The sequence below is a fragment of the Miscanthus floridulus genome, chromosome 17, assembly GCF_019320115.1.
Source record: "Miscanthus floridulus cultivar M001 chromosome 17, ASM1932011v1, whole genome shotgun sequence".
In the NCBI taxonomy this organism is placed as follows: Eukaryota; Viridiplantae; Streptophyta; class Magnoliopsida; order Poales; family Poaceae; genus Miscanthus; species Miscanthus floridulus.
Window position 1 is genome coordinate 61,618,923 of NC_089596.1, and position 20,664 is coordinate 61,639,586.

The 20,664-nt window shown below is 50.9% G+C and overlaps 2 protein-coding genes and 1 non-coding gene across 3 annotated transcripts; 2 read left to right on the top strand and 1 right to left on the bottom strand.

Annotated features, from left to right (window-relative positions):
• The first annotated feature begins 3,444 nt into the window (after positions 1–3,444).
• LOC136519264 (small nucleolar RNA Z247) lies at positions 3,445–3,586 on the top strand. The gene has a single exon (XR_010774818.1). It is a non-coding gene; the product is annotated as a small nucleolar RNA Z247 (small nucleolar RNA).
• Positions 3,587–12,009: 8,423 nt separating this feature from the next.
• On the bottom strand, positions 12,010–16,759 carry LOC136516926 (uncharacterized). Its single transcript, XM_066510429.1, has 4 exons — positions 16,410–16,759; positions 14,167–14,767; positions 13,829–14,078; positions 12,010–12,244 (listed from the first exon to the last, which is right to left on the bottom strand). The coding sequence occupies exons 1-4, from the start codon at positions 16,546–16,548 to the stop codon at positions 12,212–12,214; spliced, it is 1,023 nt and encodes a 340-aa protein (XP_066366526.1). The 5' UTR covers positions 16,549–16,759; the 3' UTR covers positions 12,010–12,211.
• A 288-nt stretch (positions 16,760–17,047) lies between these two features.
• On the top strand, positions 17,048–17,395 carry LOC136515689 (vegetative cell wall protein gp1-like). The gene has a single exon (XM_066509210.1). The coding sequence runs from the start codon at positions 17,048–17,050 to the stop codon at positions 17,393–17,395; it is 348 nt and encodes a 115-aa protein (XP_066365307.1).
• Positions 17,396–20,664: the final 3,269 nt, after the last annotated feature.

Genomic DNA, 20,664 nt, shown 5'->3' on the forward strand with positions numbered 1-20,664 from the left:
GCACGAGCTGGCGTTGCCGATCCATTCCACGCAATGGCGTGCCTTCACGGGCTCACGGCACGTTACTATCACTGTTACTGTTGCGTCGTCCAGTTTCGGCTGAAACGATTCTGAATTATTACTGTCGGCTGTTTTGGTGTGAGAAAAAAATAATGACTTATAATCCACTATCGTTTACGACCAAGCACGTAGCTGAAAGGCTGACCGAAGTACATGATGGCGGCACGGAACTAAGTCGGGCGCACCGCACCGGAATTAGTTAGGGAGACACCGAGACAGGGGTACATTCCGTCCGTCGTCGATCTGGCCGGCTTCCTTTCCTTGGGGTCTTTGCTGCGCATGATGGAGAAACTGACCCGCTCGGGCGCGACCACCGAGCCAAGCCGAAACGGAGAGAGAGAAGGGTAAACTGATTGCATCCTCTGACTCTGCAAACACCCTACTCCTGCGGAGCCGGAACCTTCCAAAATGGATCTCTAGATAATGTGTATCCACGTGTCAATGGCAGTTGGAAAAACATTATCAGGAATCATAAAAAAAAACGGTACTAACGGAAAAAGAGGCGCCACTGTGCTGTGCGCTGTGCTGCACGGTGGCACCCTGGCAGATCCATCCAGGGATAGATAGAGTAGAGGGCACACTGGGTATAAAAAGAGGCGGAGGGGGATGAATGACCGAATGAGCGCTTGCATTATTGCCGGGTAACAAACAGAACGAAAAGGCCACTTGGTACTTTGGTTATTTCTATCCACCCAATCTACTTTCCCTGCTTTTCTTGCACCCGTGCTGCTGCTGCGCTCATGTGCTCTCCTCTGCGGAAAAGCCCAGCCGGTTTGCTTGCCGATGCTGCCGCCCGCCCCAGTTCTGGTGGAGGAATCAGGAAAGGCAGCCGCAGAAAGCAGCCTGGACAAAAGCTAGGATCTAGCAACGCGCAGCAGCTGAGCTGCTGGGCCTGGCCGCCCCGCCTGGGTGAACACTGCTGGCTCTGCGCCGTGCTCAGCTCGCTGATCCGGGCCGCCAGGCGCCAGGCGCCAGGGGAAGGAATGTGCCGCCAAAAGCTACCCATCCGGCCCGGCGCCTTTCGCTCGTCGCGTCAGGGGAATTTCTATCCGACGGCTGCCGACGAGAGCTACCGGCATCTCCACTCGCCGGTGGACGGACGCGCGCCTCCTCACCCCAGCATCTGATGCGCCTGACGCTGACGCCCTTCAGATCTGCTATGCTTCGCATTCGCATCCGCAGTCGCAGGCAATCATTCTCCGTGCCTCTACAGTCTACAAGCGAGTATCATGGGATGGGATTTGGCAAAATTATGCTAGTGTTGTAGTACTAGGTAGATGAATTATCCTGTTCGTTTCACTGAAATTTGTTTTATGTTGATACTTAAATATTGTAAGAGAAAAATATTGTTTTTTTCTGAAAAGTATGTCAAGGTGCTGCACAACAGGTATCAGTGTGCAAAAATCGATGCCTGACGTTTTCCCAACTGAGGACACAGGGAAGTTGCGCGGACAGAATATACCAGTAGTGTTAGCAGGATCGGAGGCACTTGTGGTGCCCCTTTTTTTAATTAGAAGAACCATGTGCAGCCAAACACAGGCAAGATCTCTGATCTCCCCGTCGGGATGATTATTGGAGGACCTAACAGAGTGACGTTAGACCCATCCAGTTGCACCGGATGGGCCTGGTTCGGTAATCACACAACAATCAACCTATGCTTGCAAATGGCATGATGACTCGGAAAGTTGTACAACCCTACATGCCACTTTGAGTTTGAAAACTCCCCTGCACGCTAATAACAACCACACCTGCCATTTGCAAATTCCTCTCTCCACACTATTCCATTCACATTTGTTCCTTTTTTTCTAAAATAAATAAATTCACTATAAGCAATAACAAGGGTTTAAAAATCTGTATTAGCAATACTACTATATATGTTCTCCTTAATTTTCCCGCCTAACTATATACGTATTTGTGATGATGATCCTCACGGCTGCATATTTCTTCCATATGATGTACTCGTTTGTCCGTCCACTATTAGAAACCATGTCTTTTTTTTAAAAAAAGCGAGCGCGTGTAGAAGTACTCGTACATGATAGTGTGAATACGACCAACCAGAAAAGGTACACAAGAGCTGCTGCTGCTGCTGCTACGAAATGGAGTCGTTGTCCTCGTCTCCAATCCATCTAGCTGAGTATTTGTTTACGTTAACCTCCTATAATCAACGTGTGTTGGGGCTGCTTTTATCTGCAGAGACTTTGCTATCACGGAAAACTTGGCTGGAAGAACAATTCCAATCCGTAGTAGTCGACGTCCTGGAACGAGGACGTTAGAACGCACTAGTTGTCTAACTCTGGCGGTTTCAAGGTGACATGCAGCCAGTACAATACGGGTTTGGTCTAACGTTCAATTTATAATCACAAGACGATGCTGGAACACGCACCACACGCTTTAGGGCCCAACATTTATTTACACCTTTTTTCCCTTGAAATATACCTCCTGTTAGCACGGCAGATCGCTGAGGATGATGGAAGTCGTTGCTTGAAGCCATATTGATAATCGTAGTGAGGATACATATAATGCACAAAATTGGAGACCCGCATGGAATTCTCCTGTGAGATCCTTGCGTCCTGCGGTAAGTGGCGGATCACCCCCTCCTAATGGCTTGTGCTCCGTTAGAATTGAGAGGAAGAAACGTGTGTGTGTGTGTGTGGTGGGGGGGGGGGGGGGGGGGGGGGGGGGGTTGAGTATGTTAAGATACGTGTTATCTAGAGGGATGGTTGAGCGTGTTCCATATCTTGTAATCTAAGGTAGATAGTTTATTATAGACGTATCTATCCAATTGTATATGGTTTGTTGTACAATGACACACCGGGAGTTGTTCCTGGTTCTTAGAGCCCTCAGGTTATGAACTCGTGCCACCCATTTTTACATGGTAATCATAGTCAATCTCATAATGGAACTCACCCATGACATTCGTTCTCATTGTCCTCATGTGCGTCTGCTTCTCCCTCGCTCGACTTTCCCATGACCGAGAAGCTTTTCCGCAACAATCATTAGATGTGGTGGGCTCATGTCCTCTCCATGCTGAGGGGAGCGTAACAACGCAAGCACTGGTGGCATTTCTTCCTCTTCCCAAGGACGACGAGAACAAGGATGTCCAGCCCACACCGAACCCATAATATGAGGTGTGGGAGGCCAAGGACCAGTAAGTCCTCAACTACCTGCGGTCATCGCTCTCGTGAGATATTCTCTCACAAGTCTCATCTGCAGAGACTACTACCGCGGCATGGCCGCGATCTAGGGGATGTTCGCCTCTCAATCTTGAGCATGCATCATTAGCACACGTATAGCGCTCGCCACAATGTCCAAAGGGGCGTCCTCTATCAACGAGTACTTCACCAAGATGAAGGCCCTTGCACATGACATGCATCTGAAGCGAGGTAACTTGAAGACGAGGAGTTGGTGTCCTACATCCTTGTCGGCCTTGACGACCTTAACATCAATCTGGTGGTTTCTCCTATTGCCGCTTAGGTCAAACCCATCTTGGTCGATGAGTTATACACCCAGCTTGTTAGTTTTGAGCAGAGGATGGAGCTGCATAGTGGGGGATCTCAGTCTCGGCCAACATGGCCACCCACCAAGGATGGTCGAGGAGGCGCCAATAAATCCCATGGTCGCGGTGGTGGCCACGGCTTCGAGCATGACCAGAAGGGAGGATGCAGTGGTGGACACACTCAAGGCGGTACGTCCTTCGGCGTCATCTGCCAACTCTGTGGCAAGGAGGCGCACACCGTCATTCGATGCTTCAGACGTTTCAATGCGTCCTTCACTGGCCCTCCACAGAAAAGCATGGCTTCAGCAACCACGTCATATGGAGTCGACATCAACTGGTACATGGACTCTAGTGCCACCGATCATGTCACTAGTGAACTCAAGAAGCTGACCATTCATGACAAGTCAACAAGTACACCGACAACAAGCAGATGCACACTACTAATTGAGCAGGTATGGAGATCAGTTATGTTGGTCATAGCATTTTGGATTCCCCTACTAGTGAAATGCATCTTAACAATATTCTTCATGTTCCAAAAGCTAGCAAAAATCCGATTTCAGTTAATCGCCCAGCACGTGATAACAATGCTTTCCTTGAGTTTCATCCCAGTCATTTTTTTCATCCTAATCGTTTTTTCATCAAGGAACACGTGATAACAATGTATCTATCTAGTTGTATCTGGTTTGTTGTACAAGCCACACCAGGAGTTGTTCCTGGTTCTTATAAACATGCAACTAAGCTCTCGAGTAAGGTAACTCATTTCACCCATTTTTACAGAGTAGATCGAGGAGAAAGATGAAGGAACTAGCTCCCCTAGAGCTTGATGCTAGATTTGCTCCTACCTACAATATTGTACATAGGATACTATTAGGGCATCCACAACAGGTAAAGAGCTCGCTCTCAATAAGCTTACTCACATTAGCTATAGAGAGTTTAATAGTTCAGTCACCCCTCACACATCAACAATTTTTTAGTCAGCGAACTTCTCTCCTTATCTCATCCCAAATCTTCTCCCGCACCAGTGGTCCGAGACCGGACACTCCTTACCACCAAATCTCGACCTTCTCCTCTATGTATTGGCAGTTGGAAGCTGTGGTCGTCATCCTCCATCGGGTGTTGTTGTCGATCACCGAGTCATCTCCTGTGTCGGCAACTACGACATTGTGCTTCGCCTCTCCCATGTTGGCGGCAGCGTTCCACCCTACAATGCATATCGCCGTTGGAGCTAGACAGATGTAGCCGAGCTCGCCGCGCACCCCTCCTTCGTATGCCTCTAGTGGCCGGATGCGCTCTGCTCCACCTCCACCACACCTCGATGGAAGGTCCTAATATGGCTAGAGGGGGGTGAATAGCATATTTAAAATCTACAAATCAACTAGAGCAATTTAATTAGTATAACAAATAGCGAAATGCAAACTTACTCTAGCTCTACAAGGGTTGCAAGCCACCTATCTAATAATTCTAGTTGTTATGATCATTAGGCACACAATCCACTAGGTCACTACTTACTAAGAGCTCTCACAAAAGCTACACTAAAGAGCTCCACTAGATGAACTTAATCCACAAAGCAAGCTCTTAATTCTAGCTACACTAAAGAGCTTGATATAGCTAGTTTGCAAAAATATAAATGAGTAAGTGAGATGATAATACCGCCGTGTAGAGGAGTGAACCAATCATAAGATGAATACTTTATCAATCACCAGGAGAATACCAAAGGGCAAGAGACAACCAATTTTCTCCTAAGGTTCACGTGCTTGCCAACACGCTACGTCTCTGTTGTGTCGACCAACACTTGGTGGTTCGGTGGCTAAGAGGTGTTGCACGAACCTCGTCCACACAATTGGACATCGCAAGAACCTACCCACAAGTGAGGTAACTCAATGACACGAGCAATCCACTAGAGTTACCTTTCGGTGCTCCGCCGGGGAAGGTACAAATCCCTTCACAATCACCGGAGATGGCCACGAACAATCATCAAGTCGTGCCAATCCTCCTCCGCTGCTCCAAGCCGTCTAGATGGTGGCAACCACCAAGAGCAACAAGCGAACCCCGCAGCAAAAACACGAACACCAAGTGCCTCTAGATGCAATCACTCAAGCAATGCACTTGGATTCTCTTCCAATCTCACAAAGATGATGAATCAATGATGAAGATGAGTGGGAGGGCTTTGGCTAAGCTCACAAGGTTGCTATGTCAATGCAAATGGCCAAGAGAGTGAGCTTGGGCCGGCCATGGGGCTTAAATAGAAGCCCCCACGAAATAGAGCCGTTGGGCTACTCACTGCACTGAACACGGGGCCAAGAGAGTGAGCTTGGGCCGGCCATGGGGCTTAAATAGAAGCCCCCACGAAATAGAGCCGTTGGGCTACTCACTGCACTGAACACGGGGTGATCGGATGCTCCGGTCATATCGACCAGACGCAGGACCCCAGCGTCCGGTCGTGCGATGCACGCCATGTGTCCCTTCTCTTTAAATACTGAGCGTCCGATCCCAACGGTTAAGTGATGGCCGGACGCGCTACTGCGAAGTGACCGGACGCTAGACCTCAGCGTTCGGTCGTTTCCAGTAAGCATCCAGAAGCGAGAAATCACGATCGGACACACCCAGCGTTCGGTCACTCAACGTCATCATACGTTAGACTGACCGGACTCAGGCCCTGAGCGTCCGGTTAGTTTTCGCGTCAGCATCCGGTCATGAGACCGAAATAGCGCGCCCTCTGCTGCCACTGACCGAACGTGCCGGTCCAACCGAGACTAGCGTTCGGTCACTTACAGTGACATCCGTCTTTTCTATATAGGGCGCCGGTGGCACCATCGGATTGTCCACACTCTACGGACGGACACCCCGCCGGTGACGTTTCTAACCTTTGCTCAAATATGCCAACCATCAAGTGTATTACCTTGTGCACATGTGTGTTAGCATATTTTCACAAACATTTTCAAGGGTGTTAGCACTCCACTAGATCCTAAATGCATATGCAATGACTTAGAGCATCTAGTGGCACTTTGATAACCGCATTTTGATACGAGTTTCACCCCTCTTAATAGTATGCCTATCGAACCTAAATATGATCACACTTACTAAGTGTCTTGATCACTGAAACAAAATGGCTCCTACCATTTATACCTTTGCCTTGAGCCTTTTGTTTTTCTCTTTCTTCTTTTCAAGTCCAAGCACTTGATCATTAGCATGGCATCACCATCATCATGTCATGATCTTCATTTGCTCCACCACCTGGACTAGTGCTACCTATCTCATAATCACTTTTGATAAACTAGGTTAGCACTTAGGGTTTCATCAATTCACCGAAACTAAACTAGAGCTTTCACTCGATGGTAGCCCGTCGTGCTCCGTATCCGCCTTCGCCACGACTTGAACCCACGTAGTTCCATCCTCTGCCTCCATAGCGGCCCGTTGTCAGCGTCGTGCCACGTCTCCACCCACTAGCACTGGAGACCAAGTTCGCTAGCTTAACCCATTGAGGCTCCTCGCTGGCACCATAGACCAAGCATCACCTCGCCCTGGACAGACGGCACCTCAATTTGTCCGCTCCGTCGTCGTCCTAAAGCGCGGGAATGGACGCGCGAGGCACAATGCACGTGTGGGTCTCACACCGCATGGAACTAGATTCTTACCAAACGTAGTGACCATTTCTTATCTCTCCTACATGTTTCCATGAGAGAGCCTAATGGCTCTGAGTGCGAACGCTATTAGGCCTTCCATAGTGTTGAGTGAAGGCCAGAAAAGAAATTGAGACCTACATGTGAGAATGAGGCATCACTCTTCACACCTTGCAGTGTTGAGCTTTCATAGGCATCGCTGGGACCCACAAGCAAAGCAATAAAAAATAGATACACACTCGCACCCTCGGGCCAGCCTCCTTACCAAGCCGTCCGTGCCTTCCTCCGCCTGCCGCACCGCTCGCCGACCTCATCCACCTCGCGTAGACACTAGCGAGGCGACGCGTCCCATGCGGGCGAGCCGAGCGCAGTGTCGCATGATTGTAGTCCCTGGGGCAGCCGGACCCGGCCGCCGCACACCGGCGAGGTGCCGCAGTGAACCAACCACATCACGGCAATTCGCTGGGAGCTACATCCATGTGGCGGCGTGCTCGGCTCGCTGCGCCACGCCAGCACTTGCAGTCTGTGGTGGCGGGCATGTACGGCTGGCCTAGGCCCTAGGGCCCGTGCCCGTGCCGCGCTAGGACCCGTGCCCGTGCCGCGCGGCGCTCGACTCGCCCTCGCCGCCTCGCTGGTGGCCCACGCCACGCCGAGCGCGACGGTAGGAGGGGCTGACCCCGCACCGCCGGCCCACCACACATCCAGGTGGCCTCGCACGGCCCCGGCCCCGCGTGGGCGAGGCAGAACAATTCGCGAGCCGAGCCGGTGGCGACGATTCGCGAAAGTTCGGGTTTCCAGCTTACCGGACGACAGACCCGTGATGACTCCGATCGGACGGCGGATATCGCATGAACGCTCGATCCAACGGCTAGTGGGTTAGCGGGTGATGTGGCCCTTAGCAGGTGCCCATGGAGAACGGCATCCTGCACCACCGAGCAACAACGCAGAGACGGAGATAATCGTTGTTTTTATATTCTTTGCCAGCGCCTGTTCTTGCCACGCTTTTCGATCTTTGAGCATCGGCTAAAACTGGCATCGGGTGCTGTAGTGTGCAAAGTGATACTCTAATCTTCTCTCGCCTATTTGGGCATCACTCTTGGCTCTTTTGAATGAAAACAAAATGGCACCGGCAATAAAATAAAAAGAAAAAACGCCTTTACAGAATTACAGTAGGAACATCGTGACTCTTGACCTAACCCCAAACCATCACTGGAAAAAACTAGAAAGATGTCTTGCGGTTTGGACAAAAAAAAATACGGGCGGCGTTCGGTAATTTTGGTGAGTAAAATAAAGAGTACAGTACTCGTTAGTAAAAACCTACACCAGGGAGCTCTCGTGACCCCGACCAATGTAGCTTGTTCGTTTGAGCAATAAACCGGTTTGAGCTCGTACCCACCCATTCTCCCCCGAATCCCAGAAGAGGCGAGGTACACTCCTGTGCCGGGCTGCCCGCCTGCCTGAGCGGCTGATCCTGAGTGATACGACTTACGACTCCAGCACTCCTCAAGGCTGCCGGCAGATAAACCCCATGGCAGGGCCAGGGCAGCAGATGGCGCCCGTGTCGAACTGGACTGCGGTCAGGACTCAGGAGGACGACGCGCCACTGTTTGCATTTGCATGTACACCAGAGATCGGGCTCGTGGGCCCCGCCACTGCGGCCCGGGGCCGGGTAGAGTTTGTCCTTTTCTCTCCCCCCTCGCTTTTGTTCGCCAGGGAACGAAGGGGCCCACTCCCGCGAGTATCTGATCTGCTCCGCTTGGCGCGGCGCGGGGAGGCGTTAGCTGTCAAGGGGGAGATGCGCATGCGCTTGCCTCCCTTTCCCTTGGCGGAGGGACGCTGCTGCTCCGCTCGCTTCCATCGAATCCATGGGGAAAAAGTGGGGGACGTGTTCATCAGATCGGCCCGTGGCCGTGTGGCTCTGTGGGCGATCCGATCATTGATCGCCGCCTTGCCTGGACCACGGCACGGCACCAGCTGCAGCGTTCGTCGCAGCCTGAGCGGCGTAGCGTGTGCGGTGTGCCCGGCAGGACCTGGAGCCTGGAGGTGATGATGCCCTAGACGTACGTAGCCGGTGAAGTGCTCTGGTAATAACTCTCGTTTACGTACGTCTGCCCACGGATTCACCGCGTTGGTCTGGTCATATCTGTCACGTTTGTAGCTCCAGTTCCAACTATTGTGAGCCCCCAATCCTATCCTCGTGGCCCCTTTCCCATATAGTACGTCGGCCGGTCGGCGACACCTGGTTGGATGCGGATGCGGAGCCGATGAGACGATCGAGATCGACCGACCTGGTCCAGGTCCATGCGGGCGTATCCAGTTCGTGCAAAACATGGGATGGGTGGGATGAAATGCTGGTGCTCTGCTAGTGGCCCGGGATAGCTGGCGTAACGAGATCGACCGCTCCGTGGACGGTGGCCATCTTTTCGTAATAACCAGTGGCTCTGTTGGCCGGCGCCTCCGTTCGTGCCGGGTGGCGGGTGCTCGGCTCGGAACCGGTGGGCCGGCCGGATCACGTTCGCATGAATCCGCTTACTGCCCTGGATTACGGTTGTACGTATGTATACCTGGGACGAGACGACGGCAGACAACACCTTGCCAAATTGCGTACTACTACGCTTCGCTCACTGATTGCCATGACGTGGGTGGTGGTACTTGTGTGTTGGGGGTTGACAGGGCTGAGTATATTTGGCCATGCAGCCCGAGCCCGCCGGCCCGGCCCAAGGCCCGTTTTTTTGCCCGGCCCAAGCACGGCCTGGCACGTGGCCCGGCACGGCACGACCTGCTCCAGAGCAGCCGGCCCGCTAGCGGCCCGGCCTGCCCGCGCCCCCCACGCGCCCCGCCCGGGCCGCCCCCACATATATAAGCGGAAGCGGCTCAGTCGCCGACTCACCGCGGTCGCGCCTCGCCCTTCTCCGCTCCGCTCGCACTCGCACGGTCGCACCCACCCCCAATTCCCCGAACCCTAACTCCCTTCCCGGCTTCTCCTCTCCCTCCCCGCCGCCCCGCGCAGTCCCCTCCCCACGCACGCGGCCGGATCCTCCTCGGTGGCGTCCAGCGCCACCTCCCGCGGGCTACCCCTGCCTCCTCCTGCCACGCGCGGGTGCGCGGCCGCCGCCTCCAGCCGGATCCGCCTCGGGGACGAGCACGCCGACGGCCGCCGCCACCTCCCACGGCTGCCCCTGCGTCCATCTCTCCCTCCCTCTCCCTCTCCCTCCCTCCCTCAGCTCAGATCCGGCTACCCCGTGCGGATCTCTCTCCCTCTCCCTCTCCCTCCCTCCCTCAGCTCAGATCCGGTGGCCTCCATCTCTCCCTCATCCTCGGTGCACGGCGGCGCCCTCCCTCTCTCCCCCATCCTCCATCCCTCCCTCCCCGTGCGGATCCCCCTTTCCCTCTCCGTGCGGATCCCCCTTTCCCTCTCCCTCTCCCTCCCTCCCTCAGCTCAGATTCGGTGGCGGTGGCCTCCCTCTCTCCCTCATCCTCGCTGCACGGCGGGCTCCCTCCCACCCTCTCTTCATCTCCTCTCCATCGCTTGAGGGAGGGCGCCGCCTGCGCAGCTCCTTCCCCCGAGATCCGGAGCTCCGGCGCTCCCAGCCCCGGTGGCCACCTCCTCCTCGCCTCCCCGCGCGGCCGCGGTGCACGCGCCGGCCTCGAGCACGCCGGCAGCCGCCCTCCTCCCCCAAGGCTCCCGCGCTGTGACGGGCCTCAGTGGACCTCGGGCTGACACGGCCTGTGAAAATGGTCGTGCTTCTCGGGCCGGCCCGGCACGGAAATCGGCCCATAGGGCCGTGCCTGGGCCGAAGGCCAGGCCCGTGGCCCTGTGAGGCACGGCATGCCGTGCCGGCCCGTTAGCTATTGGGCCGTGCTGGCACGGGCCCATGCCGTGCCGTGCCGGGCCGGCCCGTTGGCCATCTATAGGGCTGAGCGAGGAGGAGCTGCACCGGCCATCACCTGTTAGAGAAAGTCAATGCCGGCGTTTCGCTCCAGTACAATGCAGCGGTCACGGCCGTTCAGTTCAACATTATTGCATGCATGGCCATGGCGTAGTTTTCCTCTGCTTCCGTCCGTCTTGCCGTCTTGGTGTGGCCAGCGATGCTTCACGCTTTTTGCTCGTGGGCTGGGTTGCAGCTTTTACTCGAACTGTGTCCTTGAGCGCAGAGCTTGATTGGGGGCCCGGCCGAATCAGCACTGGATGGGCTATAAAGTGTATATGTGAGCCATTTACTTGAAGTATCCAGCCCAAGTTTGTGGCTACAAGCCTTACAACTGTTCGTGCATTCCTTTTCCAAATAAAAAAATCACACAATTCCTTGTAATCGAGCATTCCCGTCAATCGTCATGGGTCCAAGGCCTATCGCTATAGGAGGTTTCTCACAAGTATATTGTGAAATGTTATTCAGCGTGTCAGCGTGATCGGATCGGAACAGATTGCTGCCGCTGCAGCATAAGCAAAGGCGAGCATGACAAAACCACTGTGGCACCAAAGGAAATACCACTCCAAATAGAGTGACATGACAAAACCACCATGTGGCACTACAAGAAATGGTGCAACAAGAGCACCATGTCTGATAAGTGATCCCAACTTTGTAGCCTTATCGCGTCAATACATGACACAGCGACGTTATTAGGTCGCCATTGTGGTCTGGCACAACCAAATGCATTAGATCAAAAATAACTTTTAGGGTAGATAATTTAAAATATTTGATTAAAAAGGGGCTAAAAAATCGGCATGAAAGCAATGACTGCTGGCAAGCGACAACCTGGTTGTACTAGTACGACCAGGCGCAGCACTAGAGAACCCTAAGCCGAGAGCAAATTGCAGACGAGAACTAGACATTAAACAAGCATCACAGTTCCAGACTAGTTCACGATAATAGTTTCAACGAATTAGGACTCCTTATACAGACTACGTTCGACGCTACATGAATTTTTTTAATAGAAATGGCTCGAATCTAAAGTAACTCCACTTAACATAGGACAGCACAACATAGCAAGTTCGACAGAGAATTGTTCCCAACTTTCCAGCAAGCAGAATCGCCTAACCATGGTTGAAAGATTGGTACAGAGGAACCTGCATGAATAACAAAAGATCATGTTCATTTCGTCTTAAGGAAGAAATCCCAAATAAATTTAATTGCCAGGTTTTCATTTGTTTGAGATAATTAAGGTCATTTTCAAGTTGTAAGACTGCAGACCCTATCAAGCAATGCAAAAGGGGTCATCACTCCCCCTCCAGTAACATGAATCTGGCATTCTTAAAAGTATATGGATAACAAAAATTTTAAGCTCAACCTGCCTAAAATATCTTCACGTGTATGGAATTTCATATATGAAAATAGAATGTACAGATTCAGCTTGAGTTCCCGAAAACATGTTCCTCTCGTTATACTAATTTGTTAGAGCCAGAAAATGTTTGCTGGCTATTCACATCTAAACAGCAAAGTTCGGCTAGGCGGCGATTCCGCGGCGACTACGCGCGCCTAGTCGCTGGGCGAAGCCCGTCGCCGCGACTAGGGCCATAGTCGCCCATCGCGGCGCTAGGCGGCGCGGAGGCGCGCTAGGCCCCGCGAGGGCGCCAGGAGGACGAGGGGGCTGGGGGCCGCTCGCCGCACCGAAGGAAGGAGGAGGCCAGGGGCCATGGAGCCGCCGAGATCCAGGCCCCGCGTGCCGGAGGGAGGAAGGAGACGCGCGCCGCCGGGAGGACGAGGGGGCCGCTCGCCGCACCGGAGGAGAGGGAGGAGGGGGCCAAGGGCCGCGCTGCCGCCCAGATCCGGGACTGCGCGCCAGAGGGAGGGAGGAGACGCGCGCCGCCACGAGCGGGGCCGCCCCGCGCCGCCGGGAGGACGAGGGGCCGTGGGTCGCGCGCCGCGCCGGAGGAGAGGGAGGAGGGGCCGCACTCCGGAGGGAGGGGAGGCGCGCCACTGCAGCTGCCCTGCGCCTAGCGCACCGCCGAGAGAGGGAGAGAGATTTGGCATTGGAGGGAGGGAGAGAGAGGAGGGCCAGTGAGGGAGAGAGACGTGTGCGCCGTCGGTTGCAGTTTACCTAATTTCAGTTTTGATTGCAGTTGCAGTTTACCTACTGAATATCTAATGTGCACGCTCTGTTCTTACTGAATTTCCTACTGAATGATTGCAGTTGTAGTTTACTGAATGTCTAATGTGCATGCTCTGTTCCCTATTATCTGTACTGTGGTTCATTGGTGAACTCTTGAATTTGAATGTAGGATGTCGACAGAACAAGGTGTTTCTGCACCAGCAGCAACAGGAACTTAGGCCCTCTTTTTATACTTACTGTGACTCATATATAGTAGTTATATACATATATATAGTTATATACATAATATATATATAATTTATGGCTATATTGCCAAAACGCCTAGGAAAACGCCTAGGAGCGCCTAGGACCGAGTACTCCCGACTAGGCGCTAGGCAATGGGTCAGCGCCTAGATTCCGCCTAGCGCCTAGCTGAACTTTGCTAAACAGACAAACTTTTGTAGGGCTAGTACTGAAATATAGAAAACATGATGAAAAAAAGAGAAGTCCTAATGCTTTAACAGAGGATAGTATTACAATTGGAGATTGTAACTGGAGGTGCACAGTATACTCAAAATGCAATATTTGCAATGTCAGAATTCAGTTATATGATTACGCTCACCTGAGATATCATTGGACCAACATTATCATAGCAATGGGGATACATCATTGCTGGCGTTGGCCAATGTGGGTAAACAGCAGCTCCAGAAGACCCCATTGCTAGACCAGGCTGGCCAAAGTACACAGTAGGCTGGTTTGTGGATATGCCAGGAGATTGCACATAACCAACGCCGTACTGCATAAACTGAGGCACAACAAAGTTGAAGGCACCTGGGCTCAAGTTGAAGTCAGGCACTGGGCTCCTAACATACCTGCAAGAGAATATATGTTACACCTTCACCATCTCATCCTAACATAAATTGGTGGCAACAAAAAAAATCTACTGATGGATATGCTAACCTTGTGTAGTTTCGATCGTAGTCTGGGTCACTACGATCCTTTTCAGTATCCTTAAAAACAGCAACTCTGGAATGGCTGTTCATTGTGCTGACTTTGATTTCATCAACAGAAGGCTCAACATTTACTGGCTCATCTCTGCCAGTGGAAAGAGTTCCCAAAACAATTGCAGCATCTGAATCTGCAGAAATGGAACCACTGAAGATGCGCGCTCGTGCTTTATTATATTCCTCTATTCTCTCTTCAACAGTTTTTGGTGCACCATTCATGTTTCTAGAATCAGCGCTTCCATTTTGGAATGCTTTGGGCCTTTGATAGATGACAAACTTAAGCTTCTCTGCCGCTTCATGATCATTTCTTGCTTGTCTGCTAGGAACTTCTGATAAAGCAATTGCAGGATACCTGCTTTCTGGTGTTTTTCTTGCAACAATCCTGCTAACTGAGCCTTCTACTAAACTATCTGCTACTATAGTCTCTAAGCCATAATGTTGCGCAACACGATGAGCAGCACAGCGGAGGTAAGAAGTCGGGTAGTTCTGGAATTCGAACTCCTGCAGCTGAGGATTCTGCATAAAGTTTTGTATATCCAGTTCCATCCGTAGAACTGTAATAAGAGAGCACTGAAATGATTATGTAATAACGAAAGACTAAATATGAAAAATAACCTACTGACAACAAAAATGTAGACATATAAGTAAATGTTGACCAGTAAAATGCATAAAATGTTCAATTCATGTGTTATTATTTTTCTGAAAAAATCCATGGTGCAGATCCAGGTGCAACTAGTGTTCGTTGCATAAAATTCATCATCATTGTTTCATGTATACACCAAACTATTTACAGAGTACAGTCATGCGAGGCACATGACTAGGAGTTTGGATGAGGTGAAGGCACAAACTTCAGAGCCAAGATGTTGTTTTAAGGCATGAAAGCAACCAAAAAAAATAAGGGAAAATATCTAATATCATATTGTTAAAATCTGGTGGTAGAGAATGCTGGCATCAGAGTGGAGAATGGGGAGACAGGGACACAGGTTCATATGTGGATAGTTCACTCGTGTAGTAAACCATTTATATCACCACTAACCAAAAATACTTAGAGCATATGATTCATTGCAAACACAATCTATAGTAGATTAAACACAAACCTACCAATATTTTGGGATTTCTTCTCATGAAACTACTACTTTATTATTATTCCACTTTCATGGTCTTATATGTGCCTACATGTCAGCTACATGCTCATGACCAAGGCCTGCATGCCAAAATGTGATGTACTGCCACTGACGTGTGGACCCAATTGGCCCTTTTGAGAGGGGAATAGTTACAAAATTGTAGTTTCATGCAAAACAAACCAAAATAGTTGTGGGTTTGTAAAATGGGAACAAAATGTTGTAGGTTTGTAACTACTAGCCCAACATATTAGTAAGCTTGTGAAATCTACAATCTAAGGCCAAACACAAAGAACAATTAAATAGTGATTCGAAGAAGAGCAATGCTCAGTACGACCCATGCCAAGTATAAATGCACTGAACCACCAATTACAAATGTAAGCAGCACATAACATGGCCCATGGCAAGTAGGAATTCGGTGGTACTCGGTTTGGAAGCAAAGTGTTCTGGGTAATACCATTTCAATTCACTGAACAGATCCCTCCTCCTTTCAGTACACTGCTAGTAGCATTGTAGAGGCTACAACAATTGCCCAAAAAGGAGTCAGCTTGATTCCTTACAGTTAAAACCTCTACCACCACGACAATCATGCATCCATTCATCTTTACCAGCAATTTTTCGATACACTAAACCAACTGTAAACATATAACTGAGCCAAAACTACAGGTTGCCGATCAGTATTGTTTTGTAGCCGATAAAATAGCAGGCTGGAAGCGTACTCAGCATCAGCAAGTAGCAAAAGCCGCCACAACATTCAAGCTAAATAAGCCAGAGATAGATCAGAAAACTTAATTCTTAGGAACTCCCACAATTACACTACTAGGCTATTATTCCGCCGCTTCCCGAGATAAATCAAACGTAAAGGAAATTCTAATCCCCAATTCCGCACTGAGGAAGCACCAGTCCCCAACCCTAGAGACAAGGCGCGGGAATCCCGGCCCAAATCCCACCGCCCACGGACGCGGAGCCACAGCAACCATCACATCCGCACAAGCATGATCCTACGACACCGAAATCGCAGGCGCAAGAGGCGATGTGGTGAGCGAACAGATAAGGAGGCTCGGCACGTACGTACCCATGAGGCGATGGCGAGGGTTGTCGAGCGCCTCGACGAGGAACGGGTCCACGTATGAGGCGACCCTCTCGTCGACCACCACCGTCTCCGTCGCCAGCGCGGCCTCGTCGACGGCGGCGGCGGCGGGAGAGGTGCTCATCGTGCGGCGGCGGGAGGGGGGCGTAGTAGGCGGTGCCGGCCTAGGGTAAGCGGGGGGCGGAGAGGAGAGGGAGGGAAGCAGCCGTGGACGGACGACGACTCGCCTTTCCCCTCTCCGCGTCCCGATCCCGAAGCGGCTGGCTGCTCTTGCCTGCGCGAAGGAGGCGAAGCGGTGGCCGCCTGCCCGAGAAGAGGGGAGGGGGGTTCCCAGCGCCAGCACGGCTCCGAATTTAACGACGCGTGCAGCCAGAGCCAAGGGATCTGCGGCGCGGCACGCAGCGGATGAGATGACCGGTTTTTTTAGCCTTTTTTTTTTTAATTTTTCACAAATATGTGCTGGAGGTAGGATTTTAAAATCTGAAACCTTAGCTCAGCGTTACACGTCTCGGTGTCATCGTTGTTAGCATCGAGCTCTTAGACTCGACGCTGACGTGGCGGTGATTTAACAGCCAGTTCAGCGCATTAGATCTTGACGCCGAGCTCGGCGCCCTGTCTTACGTATGGCCCCAATCCTTTCTCTCTTCCTCTCCCTCTCTCGCACCGCCAGCGCCCGCCCGAGCAGCGCACCGCCGCCGCCGCCCGCACCCTCTCCCGCCCCTGGCCGCCCGCGCCCACGCCGTGCCCTCGCCTCGCCCGACGTGCCGCCCGCGCCCGCGGTCGCCTTGGTCGCGCCGCGCCGCGTCGGTGCCGTGCCTGCCGTGTCGTGGCCGCGCCGCGCCCGCGCCATGCCGCCCGCGGGCGACGTGCCGTGCCTCCCGCGCCCGGCCTCGCCCGTCGTGCCGGCCTCGCCGCGCGACGCCGGGCATCACCCGCCCGCCGCGCGCCACCGCTGGCCCCGGCACCTGTAGCGCCCGGCCGTGCCACCGCCGGCCCCGCTTGTCGGCCTCACCCACGTTCGGCGTCCGCTGCGACTCCGTCGACGTCCGCGACTCCGTCGTCGGACATGTAAAAATTATAAATTTGTAATGTACGTACCTAGTTAGCTTTAATTGTAGTATAGTAGTTTTGGTATTTGTTATTTACTAGTTAATGTGATGACTCAGGTAGTTAATTTAGTTAGTGATCTAGTGAGATAGATATGTAGATAGATAGATAGGAACATAGATACATAGGTATATAGATATAGTTATATAGCTACTTAGATAGGTAGTTATATATGTAGTTAACTAAATATGATCTAGCTATTTAGTGAGTACATTGTATCTATGTATGCAGTTATTATCTTATTTACTTAGTTTGTAGTTAGAAAGTATTCGTTAGGTACTATCTATCGTCTAATTTGGACTAAATGACATATGTTTCGTTATGTGTTTGAAATAGATGGACAATCTAGTGACCATATATCATGGAGGCACCGTTGAAAACGATCGCTATGGATATGTTGAGTTTGTTGACATGCAAAGCGTGCCTGTGTTATTCAATGAGAAGCCATCGTTTAGTGAGATGGTTGCAAAGGCTCGGGAGAAGCTGCATTGCCTTGGCGATGATGATGATGGCATTGCAGTTGAGGGTGTATTGCACCTAGGTTTCCTCCTGACATCCTTAGGCGAATGATCCCAATTGGATGTGCGGATCAGTGGGAGAACTATGTGAGATCGGCTATGAAGAGCCAGCTGCAATGTTTGGATGTGGTTGTGCGTCGAGTGTTAGTTGATCCCATTCTTCATAGGTTTTCCCCACCAATGGGTTAACAGGCACACTTCGACCCTCCCATCTCGGAACCTGATATGGATGTGGAGGTTGTACCTACGGTTTCCGATGCTCAATCTACCCCTAATGAGCTAGTTGGAGATGCTTGTCAGACTCATGATGTTGTGGCAGATCCTCCTCATGAGATCTTTTTGACATAGAATTATCCGAGTAAGTGTCTTATCCACATGGTTATTGGGAGCTTACCCCCTTCCTTACATCCATTTCTTTCATTCTTTACTCATTTTTCTACTTATGTTGCATGTCGATGTTTTACCACCGACAACCCGTCACGGTGATTTGTTCGGAGGGGTATCGGCGTTTGCTGGAACTCGATGGTAAACGCAGGGAGATAATGATTTATACTGGTTCGACACGTCAGAAAGTTACGGCGCCCTACGTCCAGTCTGGTGTGGATAGTATATTGCGCCCTGCGCTATTTGTTGTGATTGTGAGTTCTGTCGGTTATGTGTCTAGGTTATCTGTCTTGATCTAGGGACCCCTGTCCTTCTTTTTATAGTCCAGGAGAGGCGGGAGTCCTAGTCGATTACAAAGTAGAGATCCTAATAGGATTACGTGTAACTAGTCCTAGTAGGATTATATGTAGGGAATCCTAGTTGGACTAGGTCTTCTTCTCTATTCTCCGTGGGAAACCCTATGAGTCCCGTATCGACAAGCCCCCGAGCATTTCATGGATGAGCTTTAGAAGCCTTCTTGTTCTTCTTGGTCTTCGTTGAGTTGTTGTAAATTCATTCCAGGTTCTTCTGAAGTGAAACCTTGAGATGGTCTTCTTTATCTTTTCTTCGGCTGATGTGCACTTTTGGACAAAAGTGCACTCAGTGAGTGTAGCCCCCGAGCCTCTTGCTTGTTGGGACAAGAAGCCAGAGGGTCCCTTTAGTCTTCTTGGTTGCTCTGAGTTCTTTTTCGGTGGGTGCAATTTTTTGTAAAAATTGCACTCACTGAGTGTAGCCCCCGAGCCTCTTGCTTTTGCTTGCAAAAGTTGGAGGGTCCAGATTCTTGTCTTCAAAAAAATTTTGGGGTTATGTATCCCGCAACCCCCGAGCCTTCTCCGAGTACTTTTCTTTAGAATAGAAATCGGGTGAAGGGTCTTGATGTGTTGTCTTTATTGTAGTCTTGAGTACTTGTATTCTTGGTCTTTCATCCTTGAATTCGAGCCCCCGGGCGTAGTTGAAGCGAATGCCGAGCCCTCGAGCTTAGTGTTTGACTAAGCCGTGAAGCTCTTCTGAATTGTTTTTATTCATCCAGGTCATTCCTAGACTTCTCTTGTTCTTGATGTACCTCTTCCAAGTTGTTTGCACTTCGTCCAGGTTCTTTCTGAACTTGTATGTACCTTATCCGGGTTGTTTTCTGTTCAATCCGGGTTCTTTCTGAATTTGTCTTGGTACTTGCAGCACCTCTTCGAGGTTGTTTTCTGATCGATCTGGGTTCTTTCTAAGCGTTTGTCTTGGTTCTTGCCGTACCTTGTTGGGGTTCTTTTTTTATCAAACCAGGTTGTTTCTGGGCTAGCTCTCAGGAGCGTGTTTTTCCTGATCTCATGGTATAGATGTAGCTCCCCTTATCCGGGTTGTTTTCTGATCAATCCGGGTTCTTTTAGAATTTATCTTGGTACTTACAGCACCTCTTTGGGGTTGTTTCTGATCGATACGGGTTCTTTCTGAATTTTTCTTGGTACTTGCAGCACCTCTTCGGGGTTGTTTTCTGATCGATCCAGGTTCTTTCTAAGCGCTTGTCTTGGTTCTTGCCGCACCTTGTCGAGGTTCTTTTTTATCAAACCAGGTTGTTTCTGGACTAGCTCTTAGGAGCGTGTTTTTCCTGATCTCATGGTACAGATATAGCTCCCCTGCATGTTAAACATAAAAATATGTTGTAAATGACATTCTGGATATGAAGTCGGGAGCATGTCCCATATTTGAATAATTAATCAGGGGCGGACCTCGGCATTATGAAATGCATATAAACTTTTTGCGTCTTGCTCTTGCTAGGCCATGCAAATTCCTCAGGTAGTGTCTTGTTACGTTTAAGCACTTGAATCTCTGGCGTATGGTTCAGAGGTTCATGACGTGACCATGTGAGTCTGGCATTCGGTTCGTGACCGTCCATGTGAGTAGACAAGCTTCACGGATTAAGGCGTGTTCTACCTAAGGAATTCGGCGACCGTTAAGAGAAGACCTAGAGCACTATGTTTGCTCGCATGATGATTTTACTTAGAGCACTATGTTTGCTTGCATGATGATTTTTTGTGTCTTCCCTTGCTAGGTCGGTTAATTTCCCGGGTAGTAGCCTGTTACGTTTAAGCACTTGAATCTCACGTATGGTTCAGAGGTCCATTGACGTGACCACCCGTATGGTTCAGAGGTTCTTTGACGTGACCATCCGTATGGTTCAGAGGTTCATTGACGTGACAATC